Here is a 19,400-nt window from a genome sequence, read left to right as displayed (position 1 = left end):
AGGCCCAGACTCTTGCATCTTCCCATACATAGAAAAGCACTAAATTCCTTAGCTTGAGGTGTCTGGTTTTCTTTAATTAACAGTAACTTTTCGATGTTCCAACTACCTGCTCTTTGCTGCAAAACTGCTATATATCCTGGCTCCACTCTGCCCTCTTTGGAGCGGTCCCTCAGAGTTAACTGAGAGGCTGCCTTCCAGGCTTGACGTCCTCAGAGAGTCTGCCAAGTAAAACATAATTCTCAACTTTTAGGTTGTGCAGCTTTTTTCAATAGACATGGTGACCTGTGATCAGTGATCTTTGATGTGGCTATTGCAAAAGGATTGCAACTCACTGAACTCTCAGATGATGGTGAGCATGTTTTAGCAAGAAAAAAAATTTTTTTTTTTGGCAGTACGCGGGCCTCTCACTGTTGTGGCCTCTCCCGTTGCGGAGCACAGGCTCCGGACGCGCAGGCTCAGCGGCCACGGCTCACGGGCCCAGCCGCTCCGTGGCGTGTGGGATCTTCCCGGACCGGGGCACGAACCCGCGTCCCCTGCATCGCCAGGCGGACTCTCAACCACTGCGCCACCAGGGAAGCCCAAGAATATATTTTTTAATTAAGGTCTGTGCATTGTTTTTTAGACATAGTGCTAGGGCACATTTAATAGACTACTGTATAGTGTAAATGTCACTTTCACATGCACTGGGAAACCAAAACATTCCTGTTACTAGCTTTATTACTGTGTTCTGGAACCAAACCTGCAACATCTCCAGGGTCTGCCTGTATAGACTTCCCTACCACTGGATTAGCACGCAGGTGTGGGGAGTGATAAGAAACATCATCACGATGAATTTGTGTCTTTTACCAGGTAACTTCAAGGAATTCACCACAATCTTAACACTTTTAAAAGTCGAATTCCATAAAGACGCAGACCTACTAGAGAATGGACTTGAGGACACGGAGAGGGGGAAGGGTAAGCTGGGATGAAGTGAGAGAGTGGCATGGACATATATACACTACCAAACGTACGGTGGATAGCTAGTGGGAAGCAGCCGCATAGCACAGGGAGATCAGCTCGGTGCTTTGTGACCACCTAGACAGGTGGGATAGGGAGGGTGGGAGGGAGACGCAAGAGGGAAGAGATATGGGAACATATGTATATGTATAACTGATTCACTTTGTTATAAAGCAGAAACTAACACACCATTGTAAAGCAATTATACTCCAATAAAGATGTTAAAAAAAAAAAAAAGTCGAATTCCACTTCAGCTATAGCGTGGTTGGGCCTGGGGGCCCAGAGCAGTTGCTAATTACTGACCATCATAGCAAATCTGTTCCAACCAGTGCAGAGCACAGCCAAATAATAGCCTCTACGTTAAATATGAAGTGATGGGGTGGACAGCGAAATACACTGAGAACCTCTACATGAAAAAAGAAAAAACAATTTTATAGAGGTCTCTGTTTCGTTTCTTGGAAAATTCTTGGTTCCAGAGCTCTATGATTCTTTAAACTACCCCCTGAAGAGTAAAGAGTTAAGAAAAGCAATACAAGTTTTTTGGTGTTTTCCTTTTTATTTATGAAAGAACATATTGCCCATTTCCAGTTTTTTTCATGGCTGGAGTATGTCCCCCACAAAACATAATTCTCATCTAACTCATCAGAAGACAAGAGAACAAGACTGATAAGGGAGCAGATAAAAATGAATGTCTTCATGTCAATATTCAACAATGAGATATTTCTCAAGGTACACATTAGCTTTAGAATTTAAAATTACTTATAACCTGTAAGTTCTGATTTTCTGCGCAATTTTAATTTTAGTTTTTTGCCACGCCACGCGGCTTGCAGGATCTTAGTTCCCCGACCAGGGACCGAACCCGGGCTATGGCAGTGAAAGTGCCAATTCCTAACCACTGGACCACCAGGGAGCTCCCCATTCTGGGCAATTTTAGATGTCTGATTGATCCTAATTTTTATCCTCTTTTTTTCACAGATAGTATGCAATAATATTCACATAGTAAACATAAATAAATATCACGTCATAAGGGCTCAGATAATAAAAACTTCTTAAATGTCTTGGTGGGATGTAGACTTATCTACCATTTGTTGGGTTAGCCAGCAGGAGTGTTGAGTGATGAGAAGCATGATCATGGTGAATTTGCAGCTTTTACTTAGTAACGATGGAATTCCCTGAAATCTCGAAACATTTTAAAAGTCAAATTCCACTTTAGAAGCTGGGAAAATGGATTCCTTCCCTCCGTATAAAATATCCATTCCGATGATGCCAACATCGCTTCTTCTAAGTCATGCTGGCAAAGCTGGAGCCCAGCCATAGGATGATGGAGAGCAATGGCGACACCATTGTGAGCAATGATGACATCATCAAGAGCAGGGATGACATCATCATGAGCACTGACAATATCATCGCAACGTAGGTCATCAGCCAAGTGCCACGTGGAGCCAAAGGGATGCCTGTACTATACCAAAGTCACATTCCTGACCTTCTTAGGACTGGCCACGTTAAAGGAAACCTGTGGGCGACTTGCTGGGCCCAACTGGTGCTGATCAAATCCCTGGAGACAGAGAGAAAAGGGTAGATTGAGTTGGTTGAGATCACCATAATGGCACACTTGAGAAGGAAGCTCAACTCGTCAGCTAAGATAAAACGAGGGTGCAGAGAAGACCACAGATGTTAACACAGGTCCTTCCTCTATGATTTTCAATCACACACACTGCAGATGTTTCCCAAGTTCAGGGCCTAAAGAGCGATCCAATTCAAAGAATCCGTTGTTTTTATGAAGGCAAATTACTGTAAAGATTCACTGTTTTGTTTTTCAATATTCCTACGGAAATTCTCACCATTGTGTGAAAATGTAAAATATTTCTAACCTTCTTTAAATGACACACATTCTTTCTAAAGGAAAGGAGCAAAACTGAAGAACTGACTCCATGTCGATCGCCCACCTGTCTCCTCGGACAGTATTGCTGGCTCTTACATTCTGAAATGTACTACCAGGCAGACTGCTCACTCCTGCGGGGCAGTGCCTGTGGGAGAGTGTTGCCCTATTAAAATACATGCAGTGGGCTTCCCCGGTGGCGCAGTGGTTGAGAATCCACCTGCCAGTGCAGGGGACACGGGTTCGAGCCCCGGCCCGGGAAGATCCCACATGCCGCGGAGCAACTAAGCCCGTGCGCCACAACTACTGAGCCCATGTCCCACAACCATTGAACCCTGTGCACCTAGAGCCCGTGCGCCACAACAAAAGAAGCCACTGCAGTGAGAAGCCCACGCGCCACAACAAAGAGTAGCCCCTGCTCGCCGCAACTAGAGAAAGCCTGCGTGCAGCAATGAAGACCCAATGCAGCCAAAACGAAATCAACTAATTAATTAAAAGTCACCTGTCCTTTACGTTAAAAATAAATAAATAAATAAAACAAAATACACGCAGCGTATTTTCCTGCCACCCTGAGGATGCTGACTGAGACTCCAGGGGACCCGAGCTGCAGCTAACATCTTAAATAATGTAACTGGGCACCGTAAATAATTTACATCACATGGAACGTCAGCAAGTCTGGGGGGTGGAATCACGCTGTGACTCGTGGTTTTAATTCACTGACTCCCCGTCACACAAGGATGTAGCCCCACAGGTCTGATGGGGCTACATCGCACCGTAAAGACAGTGCTTCTGCTGTGATGATGGCTGGGAATTTTGCTGTCGTTTGCCTTTTGTCCCCATTACATGGTTGCATCAACCATTGCTGTTTTCTAAGTTTATCAAGAGTTTATTTCCGTTGACCTCGATGGGGAAAAGATTAGCAGGGAAGACGTCGTCCAGGTTTCAAGATGTCATAAGCTCACCCCCCAAAACTGAAAGAGTCAGGAGGAAAGACACAGAGCTGCCTGAGATAGCCAGAAAAATGGACTGACAGCGAGTCAAGGAGAGGGAAAGGTGGATCGTTTGATTGAAATATGCATCATGATGCAAAATATTTGCAAACCCTATGACTTCCTATCAAAATAAAAGGTGCTTCCCTTTCCCACTAACTGTAATTTTCAGAAAGAATTTCTGATTTTATTTATTAGTTTTGTGCCAGTGTGTTTCGTGGGCAGTTCACCTGCGCTATCTGTACTTCCCCAACAGAAATTCTTGTCTGGAAAATAATGTCAGTGTTATATATCCTAACTGGAGGTGCAGCCAGGATAGAAATAATCAATGTAGAAAAGTGTCATGTTTTGGTTTATGTCAGTTTGGAAAATGAGCCTCTTTTTTTACCTTCTGAGCCTTCTTAAAATTTAGTGCATGATCTGGGGTCTCTACAGCCCAAAATCCTCTTTCTATCATTCATATATATTGAATGTGACGTGCCTTCGACCCACCTCAAACATGGGAGATTTAAAAAGTGTTCCTCAGCTATGGTGCCACGCGGTTATGGAATATTCTGGTGCCGAGACGCTTCCATTTGACCCTCATCACAGCCCCACCACAAGCATCTCGGATCCTCCATGCCCTGTGGCCAGCTCCATGCAGCGGGGTTGTGAACACCGATCATTCCAAATGCACAGATGTAAGCAAACCCCCAAAACTCAGAATTACTTTCCCTTAGAAACAATGCAATACGTGTCTGCTTTCACGCTGAGCCACAAAACAATTTCCTTAAAGCAGATTGCCTGGGGAACAAGGTAAAAATGACCTTTCTTCGGTCGTATCTTCCAGAGATTCTGATCCGGAAAGTCTGGAAGAGACTCAGGAGCGTGCATTTTAACAGGCCCGTCCCCTGCCCCCAAAGAGCTTCTCTGTACTGAGGACCACGGCTCAATCAGCAGGTACCCAGCTAAGTGTGTCTCTAGGTGCTGGCTGCACCTCCACGCTCGGTGAGCATTCCTTGGGACCCAGGATACAGGAAACACTTCCTCCATTTCTGCCCATTGGTGATAAGAACGAGGCTTCTCCATCTCAGCCTCTGGTAAAGAGCCCCAAGTTCACGGGGCACCCAGGCAAGGCAGCGGGCTGAGAGGTAAGGATGAGCATGGGAGGTGCTCCAGGCGGCTAGCGGGGGCGCCTTCCCACGGTTTACAAGCCAGCAACTCCCAATGGACCTGGTCTTCAGCAGCCATGGTCCCCTGTGGCCTCTGACCACAGTGCCTCCACAGAAGGCCAGCCAGTTTTTCTGGCGTTCCGGACCTTAACGGGAAGGATGTTGGAGGAGCGAGGGTCATGGGGGGCCGGTGTCGTGGCAGACAGGGTTTCACCCCTTCCTAAAGCATTAAGAATCCAGGCTCCTGTTCTAGTAACTGTTGAGTGTAGGATGTAATTTAGATCATACTTGGCAGTGCACGATGAAGACGCAGCACGTAGAGGCTCTCTGCAGCCTGCGGATGTAGACACAGCTGGTGGAACTCTGGGTGGGAGTGACCCCGAAAACCACCCGCTCCTCAGCACCTGTGCTCAGCTCTGAGTGGACATGGCCACAGACCCCAGGGCCTTCTCTCCTTGCAAGCGAGTCCACACGATGCCAAGCAAGAGTACAGGCACCATCGACCCCGGGGCGGGGTGGGGGTGGGGGGCGTCCAGTACAGCCTGTGCCCGGTGCGGTTACCATGAACGCCTTGGGAGTCTGAGCAAATCATAAATACCGGACGGGGCGAAATGACAAAGTAGGCAAGTCCATCTTTGGCGAAGTCGCACGCTCCCCTCCTGCAAGCCCCACTGCCTTCTTACTACAATGCAGCCAATAACCCTTCAATCTAGCCACGTGTCAGAGCCCCCTCGGCTGGCTCTAAAACGCAGAGATGCCCAGCCTGCCTCCCCAGCTCTGCTGAGACAGGAAGTCTGCAGCTGGGGGCCGAGAGCCTGGGCATCCCAAAGGCCACAGCGATGAGTCCCCCTAAGCACCCCAGGCCCTTCGGGTTTCCCCTTTCTTGGATCATGCCTGAACAAGAGAGCCCTGAAGAAAACCCAAAGTGACCAAGATTACGAAGGAGCAAAATGGCAGCCTGACCTGGAATCATGTATCTTTCTTCAGGGATCCAAACCAAAATGTTGCCTGCTCGTCTGTGTTTGTCAAATAATATTTTTGGTCATGATTTTACCGTGATGATCAGTCCATAGGCACACGGGCTCCTGGTGTCGCCCTGTTGGTGACAGCACAGTGCTGGGCGTTGACAGCATTCTCCACCGGAAGGAGTTACTGTGTAAGGAATGCCCAGAATGCTGTGCCAGACTGTGTGTAGTCAATGGCCGTCCACTACGTAAGACCTCCTGAGATGCAGAGGGCAAATAAGCCTCCAGCCGAGCAGAAGAGAAGGCAGCGTGGAGAGAACACGCACGTGTGGACTTGGGAGGTGTGGTACTTGCCAAAGCCGAGATGGCCGTGCCCTGAGTGAGACCGGCTGATCCAGAGCAGGGGCCTTAGCTGCTGTCATGCTCCCCCCACAGGACTCGCATCTGACCCAACCAGCTCCACGGTGATGGAGCCCGGGCTGTGCTTTTGCTGCAGGCTGACTCACAGCTTGAGATCTCCCGGTTTAACTGACGGGTTTTTCGGGACCGGAGCCTAGCGCAGATTTTCTGCAAAACTGTGTCATCTGTAGCCAACCACCCCGAACTCTAACAAGCCAGCTTCTCGGGCAGGAGTCTCACTGGGCACCTGCTCTGGGCCCCTGAGGCCCACGTGGGTGGCCACACCCCACAGCAGCAAGGACGGCAAAGTGGACAAAATGAGTGACACAGAGACAAGCGGAGAGGAAGGCAGGATGAAAGGACAAAGGACGGGGCTCTGAATAGCTCTCAGCTGCCTGTCCTGGGCCCTCCAGGGAGCAAAGCTCATTGCACACGGACAAAGTTTATGAGGAGAGAAAGCACAGATTGCACTGTCCTTGCTCCGTGGCCTAAGGAGTTCTGAGGAAAGTCCGCCTGAGCCTGCACAGCAGGGGACGTGACCACACAGACCAGGCTGGGCTGCAGGCCTGGCCTTGGCAAGTCCTAAAGGAACCTCTGGCTAAGGGTTGCCTGGACCTGCTTCTACAGGCTATGGCTTGACCACCCGGTGGCTCTTCCGTGGCCAGATGCCGGACTATGTCCTCTTTGGAATAAGGACACAGAAGGGACCTACTGAAGGCCCAGCCCTTTCCTCTGCCAACAATCTTGTTCCCTCCCTCCTTTTTTTAAAAATTGAAGTACAATTGATTTACAATGTCGTGTTCGTTTCAGGTGTACAGCAAAGTGATTCCATTACATAGATTGGGTTGGCCACAAAGTTCGTTCGGGTTTTTCCATACGATGGTACAGAAAACCCGAAATGAACTTTTTGGCCAACCCCAATGTACACATATTCAGATTCTTTTCCCTCATAGGTTATTACAAAATATTGCGTAGAGTTCCCTGTGCTGTACAGTAGGACCTTGTTGTTTATCTATTTTATATATAGTAGTGCATACCTGTTAATCCAAAACTCCTAATTTATCTCTCCTCTCCCTTTCCCCTTTGGGAACCATGGTTTTGTTTTCTATGTCTGTGGGTCTATTTCTGTTTTGTAAATAAGTTCAACTGTATCATGTCTTTAGATTCCACACAGAAGTGATATCAGATGATATTAGTCAGCTCTCTCCCTCCTTCAAGCGCCTCACGGGAAGCACGGCTCACAGCCCATCTCGCGTTCAGGTTCTTCAAATGGGCACCCAGGACACAGTGCCTGGGCCCACACCGGCAAGGCACCCTTTGCTTAATGCCCAAACATGGGCCTCTTCATAAATGTGCTTATCCAAGTTCCCTCGCTTAGAAAAATCCAGCTATTTACCAACCCTGGGCTTCCCTGGTGGCGCAGCGGTTGAGAGTCCGCCTGCCGATGCAGGGGACGCGGGTTCGTGCCCCGGTCCGGGAGGATCCCACGTGCCGCGGAGCGGCTGGGCCCGTGAGCCGTGGCCGCTGAGCCTGCGCGTCCGGAGCCTGTGCTCCGCAACGGGAGAGGCCACGGCAGTGAGAGGCCCGCATACTGTAAAAAAAATTAAAAAATAAAAAATAAAAACCCTTTGTCAGTTTCTAGCTCAGGCAAAAACAGCTCATCTTCCTTTCATCCTCTTTGTTTCTTAAGGACCCTGGTGCTCTGGCCAAGATGCCCTGCTTCCCTAGTAGCTTTATAAACACGTCCAGAAACACAGATATGTGTGTTACCAGCCCCCGTGGCCCAGCACCTCAATGGCCACTGTTCTTTTTCCACCAATAGATTATTTAACCAGTGACATGTTTAAGTAGCAGGAACTTCTTACATTTCTCTCCCTGTATATTTTCCTTTCTTTCTTTTTTTTCTTTTTTTCAGTATGCAGGCCTCTCACTGTTGTGGCCTCTCCCGTTGTGGAGCACAGGCTCCGGACGCGCAGGCTCAGCAGCCACGGCTCACAGGCCCAGCCGCTCCGCGGCATGTGGGATCTTCCCAGACCGGGGCACGAACCCGCGTCCCCTGCATCGGCAGGCGGACTCTCAACCACTGCGCCACCGGGGAAGCCCTCCCTGTATATTTTCAAAACAACACTTCAGGCTTAAGAGCATCCATTCAGAGCTCCAAACGTCATCCTCCATTCCTGTATCCAAATGCATCTAGACTTTCCCTTTCTCCTCATTTATATGGAGGGGAATCAACTGACATGACCCTCTTCTGTATCTCCTCCCCACCTGCCGCATCCTCCACTGCAGACCTGAGCGCTGTGGCCCGTCAGGTGGAAAGACACACAACAGAAAAACGGTAGCCACAGAAAGGCCACGGAAGTAAAGGCTGGCTCAGCTGTGTTCTTAGGGTGACCGTGCTTGGCGCTGGGGGAGAAAGAGTCGCTTCCTCAGACCGCATTCCCCACTCAGGTCCAGTCGTGGGGTCTGGACAGGAAACGTCCTTCACAGCCCGGCGATTACTCCCTTTCACCCATCACCTCTTAGTCAAGAGACCAGCCCTTCGAAGGAGAAACAGCTGCATCTCTACAGCCAAAAGACATCTGAGCCCAAGAGAGCAGCCTTGATGGCAAGAATTCTATGTCTCTATTTTCCTGCCGCTCCGCCTGAGGAAGGAGCTTGAGCTCATCCCGGGGGCTCACCATTTGTCACGTAGGCCCATCTGCATTTGTGAAGGCCCCTCATACGTCTTCCCACCTGGCTACCTTGGTTGCCACTAATAGCATCATTTCGTTCCTCCCGATACACGGCTGAGCATCAGTCATAGCTCCCCTTCCCCCCAAAAGGCCTGGGAGGCACGCATCGCTGGCCAGCTGTATGTATGGAGCTGAATCCCGACGGTAGGAAGGAATAGTACAGCCTGGAGCCGCCTGGAAACTCAAGTGAACATCTACGCCAGGAAGGAAAGATGGGGCTTCGAAGGCACACGCTCAGCAGTAGCTCCTCGGGCCAGTAGCAACTCCAAGGCAGAACAAAGCCAAGGCCACCTGATCCAGCGAGCTGCCGGAAACCCAATCTGTGAGCCTGGCTTTCCCAAAAGTTAAATGGGGAAAACGCCCACTGGGGACATTATGGCAGAAATCGCATCCAAGAACTTCTCCTTTGACGACGCACAGGCCAGAAAATGGTCCTGGTTATATACACATTTGTTTAATAACAAATATAATATGATTTGGGGATATAAAGAATCATAAAGAATCATATTTTCTGCATATGAACTCTAATTCATTCATGAGTGACAACCAATGCTAACTCAGTGTTGGAAATGAACGTGCTGTGTCCTCACGGTTCCTAACGGATGGTTTTCTTTATGTTTAATGTCCCTCGTAGGCGAGGTGCCCATCAGAAGTTGCCTAGCAACCGGGAACACCTGCCATCGTGCCTCTGCCGGGAGCCCCAGACTCACACACCCATCTGCATGCCCCACACGTCTGTGTGGACGTCTAACGGACACCTCAAGATTACCAGCCCCCAATTAAACTTCTGCTCTTTCCCCAAAAAACCCACTACAAAGAGATACTGCATGTTCCAGCCCCATTCCTCCATGCTGTCCCGTTGACTTGGAGGCGAGCAAAGGCCACATTTGTCCATCATGAATGTAATGTAATCACCTACCATGGGGGAAGGGCTTTTAAGTAGCAAAAAAAAAAGTCCAAACTTAAAAAAGTTTTTAGGTAGCAAAAAGGGAGAAGAAGGTCTGAATCACCTGATGCAGTTGCCTACTGCCACGTTGTTCTGGAACACCGAATTCAGAGGACTTTGCAGGGAGAGAAGCAGTCTCTGCAACAGAAAAATGACTTCAGAGCCACCAGTGACCAAAACCGCACTACCTCTTCTAACAATTCCGATCCATAAAGAAATACCTTTGCTTTTAAGTAGTACCCCTGGCATCAATAATCTGTAACCACAAACGGGTTTTTTTTAAGTTTACTTGAGGTTACATATTTTTAAAACTTTATCTTTCTAATGAAATTAAAAACATAGCAAAAGGGCACAAAATCGATTCCTTTGTTGACACGTTAGTCTCATCCAGAGACAAAATGAATCCATAGCTTTAACAGCTCATTGAGGGAAATAAACACAGGGGGGAAAAAAAAAAGGAGCCAGAGAGGTTCCGTTTGGGCCATGATTTTGGTCAAGCTACTTGATTAATCATATAAAATATTAATGAATAAATATTCTATCACAGGAAATTCTGCAAGAGGTTTTGATCAGATTATCAAAGGAAACTGTCTATGCTTCGTGGGATTCTTTTAAATCTGAAGCACACAATGTGGAAGGTACATAGGAGACAGCCACGGAAAGATGGAAATTATGGGGTTGCCAAGAATAGAGTCCCAATCTCAGTGAACAAACGTTTTCTAGCCTCTCGTCAAGAAGCAATTAACCAAAACTCTATCTCTGGAATTTGTTCTGCTGGCAACCTGTGAAGGCCAGTCTCCCTCCCCAACCGCTAAGGGGGAATTTGTACCAGCTCTCTTTCTCTCAACTGCTTTCAAAAGGATCTTGGTTCAAATACTACCCTTGCCCCTCAGTAGTGACAGTGGTTTCAGAGACACCCCCCCCCATTATGACTCGCAGATTGAAGAGGAAAAGATTTCTTGCTGAATTTCAGATTCAACTGAAGTTTGGGGGCAGTTACCCTCCATGTATTCAAATGCCTCTTCACACACTTGAAGGGAGAAGCATTTTTTTAAAAAGAGAGAAAACACTGGGAAAAAAATTATTTTAAAAAATCCTTAGATTTCCACCTCGATTTCTTTTAAACTTCAGACAGATAGGTGGGTTTTGACTGTTATCTTCTCCTAGAATATTTCTAGTTCTGGAATGTCTCTTTCTTCTAAAAATTACTCCCCAAATAATGACCGCCAACCACTAAGGCAGCCGCCTTCAGAAGCCGGTGTTTGACGGGCCAGCCTCTCTCCCGACACTTTCCCTTCCAGACCTTTCTGCTGCACCCGCCTGGCCACTCACTTGTGGTCCTCAGCTCATCTGAACTGTAGCCATAGTTTTCATTTCCGCTTTTTAACTTTGTCCCAGAAGTGTCTTCGTTTGTCTTCATATTTGCAGATTTCCTAGAATTAGACCATTTGAAAAAGCCAAATGTTAATCAGCAAAGGACGCTCGGGTCTCACTACTCCACCCAGAGCACTCACACACGATGAACTCACCACGAGGCCGAAGCTCGGGCGCTGGCCTCTGGAGGGTGGCTAGCAACGGGATGTACCCTCACAGCCACCAGCACGGCTGTGCAGATGGCCTGTGTCTCGCACACTCCCCTTGTGGGGAGAGACGGAACTTTATCATGATAGGTCCGTAGACTCCAGTCCCCTGGTGGTTGGTACTCAATTCTCAGACACCAGGGACCAAATAAAGTAGGGCTGGCCGGCTATATGACCCACAGGCCAAATGCAGCTCCCTGTCTGTTTTTTTAAATAAAGTTTTACTGGAACCCGTCTGCTTCCATATTGTCTATGGCTGCTTTCGTGTTACAGCAGGAGAGTTGAGTAGTTGTGACAGAGAGCACGTGGCCCACAAAACCCCAAAGGTTTACCGTCTGGCCCCTGATAGAAGAAGGATGCCAGGCCTCTGAAATTAAGCAAAAATTGGTGCAGCTTCCCAGGGGAAAGAAGTTTGGCAATGGATACCCAAAGATTTTTAAATATTTCTGCTTCACCACTAAGAATTGATTATGATAAGCAAGGGTATGTGCAAAGATTTATCTGAAAGAACGTTCATTCATGAGCTACTTATACTAGCAAAAGTGCAAACACAGGTGCCCGGCCATAGGTAGGGAACTAGTAAAATAGACGACAGTGCATCTCTAAAATGGAATTCCATGCCACCTGCAAAAATTATGACAGCTGAGAACTCATACAGTGCTGGCAGACGTGTTAACTGCTACACCTACTTTGAAAATTGTATGGTAACATCATCTGAACATACACCTGCCCTATGACCCAGCTTGCACTAATAGATTATACCCAACAGAATACAAAACAGCAATGAGGACTGGTATACATGTCACCAAAAGACACACACAAGGTCGCTTAGTGCATTAATGTTCGTCACGGCCCCAAATGCCGTTTTAGTGTAAAATGGAAAAATCGACTGCCTATATGCCCCTTACTTGGTATTATATAGTAATAAACCACTGACATCTACATTCAATAATATGATCGATCTCACAGCCTGAAGTTCAAGAAGGCAGACATATCACATGACTTCATTTATATCAAGTTTATACAACTCTGACTTCTGGGGGTGTGGGGATAGATGTCAGAAGACATGACCTTTGAGGAAGAGGCGGCAGATGATTTCATGGAGGCCTGAGTAGGGGTTGGGGTCCTGGGGGTGTCCTAGTTCTGCGTCAGCAGTCCGGGTCCAGGTGCATATGCTTTATGAAAATTAATCAAGCTATGTACTCATGATTTGTGTACTTTTCTCTAGTTATATTTTAATTAACAACTTTATTAAGCAAATGAAACAAAAACTTGTAGGCAAGTATTTGTCAACAGAAATAATCTTCAGAATGGTGTCAAGTGAGGAGAAAAATATCTTAAATGGTGTCTATTATGATCCAAATTTCACAAAACATAAACGTGTGTGTATCTTGGTGAACACACATGTGTGTAAATATATGCGTACTTAGGTAACAGTTACTTCTGGGCAATAGAATTAGGGGTGATTTTAAAACCATTTCTTATAAACTATCTTTACTTAAAATTTTTTTTCTAAAATAAGCATGCATTGATCCTACAGGAAAAATATATATATATGCCCAATTTTTCTTCCCTGGGCCCAATGCACTTGGATCTAAGGGTGAGAGCTGCACACAGACAAGAGCTCAGGCCCTGGGCAAGGTCAGCTGGCTCACATTCGGACCCTTCCTTTCTCTGGACAGGAGATACTGAGCACATTGCTTAACCTCCCTATAGCCCTCAGCTTCTTCATCTACAAAACGGAAAAATAGTCTCGTAGAATCATTGGGAGAATTAAGGAAGATAACCTCCCCCAAGTGTAAAATAGCCTGACACGCACGCTAGGCACTCATGCTAGCTCTCACTGTCACTACTTTTGTCACGATTATTATTGCCATTGTTATTGCTGTTCTCTACCCACTGCCTTGAATAGCTGTTGATCACTGTACTACGTTTTGAAATCACCTAAGATCCCAGAGAATAGAACTGACATTACACAGTCGATAATGACCAACAGAAGAATTCAGACCGTCACCCTGCTGGTGAGAGCAATTGAGAGAAATTCCAGTGTAATTATAGAGGTCAGTTTTCCTTCCTCTCCTCTTGCCCCAAGTCAGGCCCCAAAGGAGGTGTATTTTCAGATTGCTGCTTTGTGGCATCCTCAGAGAAAGCGAACTACATTATCACCAGGGAGTGACTGGGGTCGAGGGAAAAGGGATGGTATCTGTTACATGATGATTACATACATCGTCCTTCACCACGTGTAGCCGGAAGATATTTTAAATCACAGCATTTCACATATTAAAATTATCTAATAAAATACTGAAAAGTAGATGGGGTTTTAACACCCCCAACAAAACCACCACTGTCTAAAAATCCTTCCCCTGAGTGTATTTATAATTATGTAAATATTGCAGACAATTGAAACTGGTTTTAGTAAGTGCTTGAGATAGTTACCTTAAAAGTGCTTGCAGTTACTTCCGGACAGCTGTGAGATTGGCAGGAATTTCTCTGTCCCTCCGCCCTGAACAGTGAGCTGTGAACACTCCTAATCTGTCTGCGTGGTCAGTCTCATTGCCTGAGCCACCCAGCTGGTCTCACTGTCTCTACCACCCCAGAAATTCCAGCAGGACCTCTGCCTGGTTCTTTGACATCCTTGAAATGGTCCTCACATCCCTAGCCTTGACTCAAAGCAGGAGGGCCAACAGTCACAGTACAGAGTGTCCTCTTGTGGAAAGAGTTGCGAATGCCAGACACCAACTAAAATTCCACTCCACTTTCCTAAGTAAGCAAGTCAAACTTAGGTAGTAGGAACCCACCTGTTTTATTCTGCAATTAATGTTGCCCTATGAGTTTGTGATTGGCATACGTGTTTTTCAGAGTTGTCCATTTTTAGTACCTAATTTTGAGTAACATAATCCTAAAATCCCACAGCTCTGTGTGTCTGTGTTGGTTGGTTTTCACTTGTTTTTTATTTTCAGAAAATTGATGTGATCTCATACTTACCTTATTTCACTTTGATAGCTAGATTCTGCAAAAAAAAAAAAAAGAAAGAAAATCACAATAGCAAAATCAGGATAGTTATTCTGAAAATAAAATCTCATCAATTTTTATAGGTCCCCTGATTTTAAATACTCACATTACTGAGTGTTTGTGATCCAACAGATATTAAGATTCCCAACAGTGAACTATCAAATGACTTCCAAGCTTAAGGAAAGTAGAATGCGCTATTCACTATCATAAATATACGTATTTGTGATATTTGGGTACCTGAAATATAGTAGGTGCCCAGGAAGTACTTAGTGAGTACTGAATCTAATTTCTGAGGTTATAAAGACTCTACTGTTCACCATGAAGAGATGCTCTGTGTTCCCAGTCCGTGCTGTCAGTCATTCAGTACTTATCTGTTCAGGCACCATGCCAGTGCTATGCAAGGTGTTATTTCATCTAATCGTCACAACAACCCAAGAGGCTGGTGTTAGCATTATCATATTTTTAACAAACTATATACTATTACAAGAGTATAACCATGTCTTTAACAGATAAGGAATTTCATTGCTTCAGCACTATATTTCTTTTGCTCTGAAATACATTTTCAATCAGTATGTACCAATGTTATCAATTCATACAGTTGTGTCCACGCCCCAAAAGCTCTCATTAGATTGCTAATGGTTTTAATCAATGGATTCTTGGACTGGAGGGACTTCAGCATTTCACAGTGGGGAGTAACAGAGCCCACACAGCAGCCCCCATCCAACTGGCACTAAAGCCAGTGTGCTTTGCACTTTGGCCATCCCATCTAGGGCTCCTATGCATCAAGCTTTATCAAGATCAAAAAAATATTCATTTTCCTTATTTTTTGGATAATGTTCTCACTTATTTGCAGTTCTGACAATATCCGCTGATTCACACCTCAAATTGAACCTCAGAAGCAATCTTATTTGAATTGAAGGGGAGAGATTATCTAGTGTCAACTCTGGTAATAGAGGAATGTTGCTAGTGTTCCTGTGAAGCTTCGATCCCAAAGCCTCCAGGCCATGCTGAGTGGGGCCCTCAGCCGTCCTCAGTCAGTCTCCAGTAAACCAGGCAGAGTACTGAGAATTCTCCAGGAACCAACAAAGCAGAGCACCAGAAAATACTCTTTAAAACACTTGCTATTTAATATTTTTTAAGCATGGAAATAATTATCATGGGACAATCCAAGTCTTCGATGGATCCTATACCTTTATGTCAAGGTGAAGTGTAGCATCCATTGTGAATCAACTTTTCAAAGTTAAATGAAGGATAAAATCTAGGACAGATCACGATCATACAAACTTTTATTATGTTAATTTACTTAATTCTCATAACCAATCTATAGGATAATACTTATCCCCACTTTGTAAATGAGGAAGCTAAGAATCAGAGAATCTCCCTGATTAACACATCCTGTGTGGCCACAAACCTTCTTACTAGACTGGCGTGGGACAGACAAAAGCCTAAGAGATGCAGAAGTCCAAATAAATAGAATGTTCTCCAAATATGCCACAATAGCTAATGTCAGAAATAATAATCTGAAGGCAATGAACAATCCTAGTCAGTTCTAAATTAAAATTTAAGTTATTCATAGTTTTCATTAAAATCCAGTGTTTTTTTTTTTTTTTTTTTTTTTTGAGTAATGCATCTGTGGCATACAGGGTAACTCCTAGGTAAAAACAAATTCCCATCAAATATGGGTCACCAGGTGTTTACTACTTTTCACTTCTGTTTCCTAAAGAATAAAGGTATACCACAGAATTAATTCCCCAAGGACAAACCAAACCCATGCAGGAGCTAAGGCTAGACAATTAGCCTATGAACTTGAACTTCACATGGAATATCTCACTAAGAGAACTATTCTGAGTAAAAGAGTTAGGTAACATGGTACCTGGCAGACATGCAAAAAGTGCTCATCGAACGGCAGTAAGTGTTAATAAAATTAAAAGTGAAATTAAACTGACATGTAGCTAAACATCAAAACTCTAACTTTAAGAAAATTAATTTAATATTCAAATTTAAATATTTAATATTTAAATCTTTAATTTAAATATTCAGTAGGAGTATGTGGAGGTTTCATGAGAAAAAGACAAAGATGGACACACACACTCAACACTTGGAAAGTCCTGAGCTGTCCATATGACAAAGTCCCTGTGGTTTCTGAAATCACAAACTAACTCCAGAATAAGCCCACCCCAATGGCGATGAACCCACCCTAATATTAATAAGCCCACCTCTATGTTGGCCTGTCCCCCAAACAAGGCCACTCCTTCATATATCTTGGAGTATCTCAAAAGACTTCATTTAGAAGACATGTGTAACTATTTTTATTTATTTTATTTGTACTATTTTTGTTAACAGAAGACCATGATTTTCTTTCTACCACTACACCAATACTCACCTACAAGAGGAGACTCAGAATTCTAAAAATTAGAAAATAATCTTTTGATGTGTTCAGATAGGTGGGTATTATTCTAGAAAAAACATAGCATCTAAATGACAGATTGCGACAGCCTTATATCCTTGCCGGTAAACACAAAACTCAAATAGTCAGTGTCCTTGGTGAGAAAGGCACCACCTCTTCACCTTCTCAAAGTGTGAAGATCTGTCTTCCTTGGGGGGTTGACTCAGGCCCCAGAGGAATGGCTTCCTTCCTTGAGAAAGTCCTTTCCCTCTCTATGAATGGCATGCATTTCCTTTCAAGGACTCTAAAAGCCAATATATCTTTTGAAAGAGCTGATGAGCTAATGAACTGCAAATGCAGTTGTACCGAAAGTTCAAAAATATATATAAATCTGTATGAACAACAACAAAAAAATTACCTTCTTTCTCTCTCCTGGAGACACAGCAGCAGAACATTATAATCAGAACAATGACCAGGATCAAAAGCAATGACAATGATACTGCAAGTAGAACTATGGCCCAGGCAGGCAATGATGTACCTGGTTTATCAATACTGTCTATAAGGCAGAAAGGAGAAAAATATATATTTTAGTGATGCTTGACACTGTCAAGGGTATGGAATCACTGATTCCTCCACACTATAAATTAGATTATGTTTTCCAACAATGTTGTAACTATTCAATCTGCTACAGCTAGATGTCAAAGGCCAAGTTCCCTTTAGTGTGCTTAAATATTCAATGCTCTATAGTATTTTCCATTACAGTGTTTATTGCTGCCAATAAATACCAGCCTAGTAACACAGTCCAAGCATTCTCTGGTTAACTCCTCTAAAATTCCTGAGAGGTGAATAAGCTGGGCTGGGCCACGACTCCCTGAGGTTGGAACAGTGGTTTCCATGCTCTGACGTCCTTTACTTTTTCAAGAAATGCTTATTGACTAGATATAAGCCCAGGAGTAGGATTGCTGAATCAAAACTCTAATTTGAAAAGATACATGCACCCTTCTGTTCATAGCAGCACTATTTACAATAGCCAAGATGTGGAAGCAACCTAAGTGTCCATCAACAGACGAGTGGATAAAGAAGATGTGGTACATATACACAATGGAATATTACTCAGCCATAAAAAAGAATGAAATAATGCCATTTGCAGCAACGAGGATCGACCTAGAGATGATCATACTAAGTGAGGTAAGTCAGACAGAGAAAGACAAATATCATACGATATCACTGATATGTGGAATCTAAAAGAATGATACAAATGAACTTATTTACAAAACGGAAACAGACTCACAGACTTAGAAAACAAACTTATGGTTACCAAAAGGGAAAGGGGATGGGGGAGAGATCAACCGGAGTTTGGGATTAGCAGATACAAACCATTGCGTACAGAATGGATAAACAACAAGGTCCTACTGTATAGCACAGGGAACTATATATTCAATATCCTGTCATAAACTGTAATGGAAAAGAATACAAAAATGAATATATATATGTACATCCGAATCACTGTGCTGTACCACAGAAATTAACACAACGTTGTAGATCAACTATATGTCAATAAAATAGGTTTTTTTTTAAAAAGGAAGTACTTATTGAGCAGCTACTTCTGGACAAGACTGGAAGGATGACCTCGGTTCTCATTTCCATGTTCTCACCCATGGAGAGTCAAAAGCCCAGAGGAAATCAGAACAAACTGAGGAAGAGTCACTCCCAAAGGAACCTAGCGCAAGTCTCCACCCCAGTGCTACCCACACCTCAGCCGCCATTCGCTTCTCTTCTAGTAACTGCCCCTCACAAGGCTCTCTGGGAGCCACCTTCCTTAGTGTCTACTTTGCCCTCTTGTTCTATCCAGTAGTCATGGAGGTGGGAGAGAGGAAGGGTCAGGTGGGGCAAGGCAAGCAGAAAAAAAAAGGAGCCAGGATATCGCTTGCTACTTATTTTGTTCAAATCTGTACAGAGATGAACGGACATATAACTGAAACTCTCACCTACTCTCACCTGTTTCAAGCTATGGCTCCTCACCAACTTATTTTTAGGAATGGAAACAACTGTGACACTTTTGAAGTTCCTTTCATCTTATTTACATTAACGTGTCTAGTAGTATTTTAACAATGTAAAGGGCTTCTTCCTCCAGAAAGTAATTACAATGATGTGGTTTACAAGTTGTTGATAGCAAAGACATTTTCCTTAAAAAGAGCTTTGACGTACACTGCTTTAAATAGGGTGTTGAAATAGTGATTGTGCAAAATACATTGTACTAATTAAACAAGCTAGAAGTACTAAGAAAATTTGTGATGATTATGTTAATTTCTGGACCAAATAAAGAAGTGCAGTCAAAAAGAAAGGGGGAGGGAGAGCTGGG

General features: G+C 44.6%; 1 protein-coding gene across 7 annotated transcripts in view; it reads right to left on the bottom strand.

Moving 5' to 3' along the window:
• Positions 1-387: 387 nt before the first annotated feature.
• Positions 388-19,400, bottom strand: part of IGSF5 (immunoglobulin superfamily member 5) — a 45,174-nt gene continuing 26,161 nt past the window's right edge. For 3 of the 7 annotated variants that reach the window (XM_067035138.1, XM_067035141.1, XM_067035142.1), the window contains 4 exons: positions 14,626-14,650; positions 11,393-11,493; positions 10,125-10,198; positions 1,558-2,551 (listed from right to left, as the gene is read on the bottom strand). In XM_067035138.1, coding sequence (XP_066891239.1) covers positions 2,456-2,551; positions 10,125-10,198; positions 11,393-11,493; positions 14,626-14,650 — 296 coding nt within the window. In that variant the 3' untranslated portion in view covers positions 1,558-2,455. Of the gene's footprint in view, positions 2,552-10,124; positions 10,199-11,392; positions 11,494-14,625; positions 14,651-17,456; positions 17,595-19,400 lie in introns of all 7 variants that reach the window. The other 4 variants (XM_059063977.2, XM_067035139.1, XM_067035140.1 and 1 more) reach the window with 3 other exon arrangements.

Source organism: Kogia breviceps, chromosome 5, assembly GCF_026419965.1.
Source record: "Kogia breviceps isolate mKogBre1 chromosome 5, mKogBre1 haplotype 1, whole genome shotgun sequence".
NCBI lineage: Eukaryota > Metazoa > Chordata > Mammalia > Artiodactyla > Physeteridae > Kogia > Kogia breviceps.
This window is presented reverse-complemented; position numbering and strand designations above follow the sequence as displayed.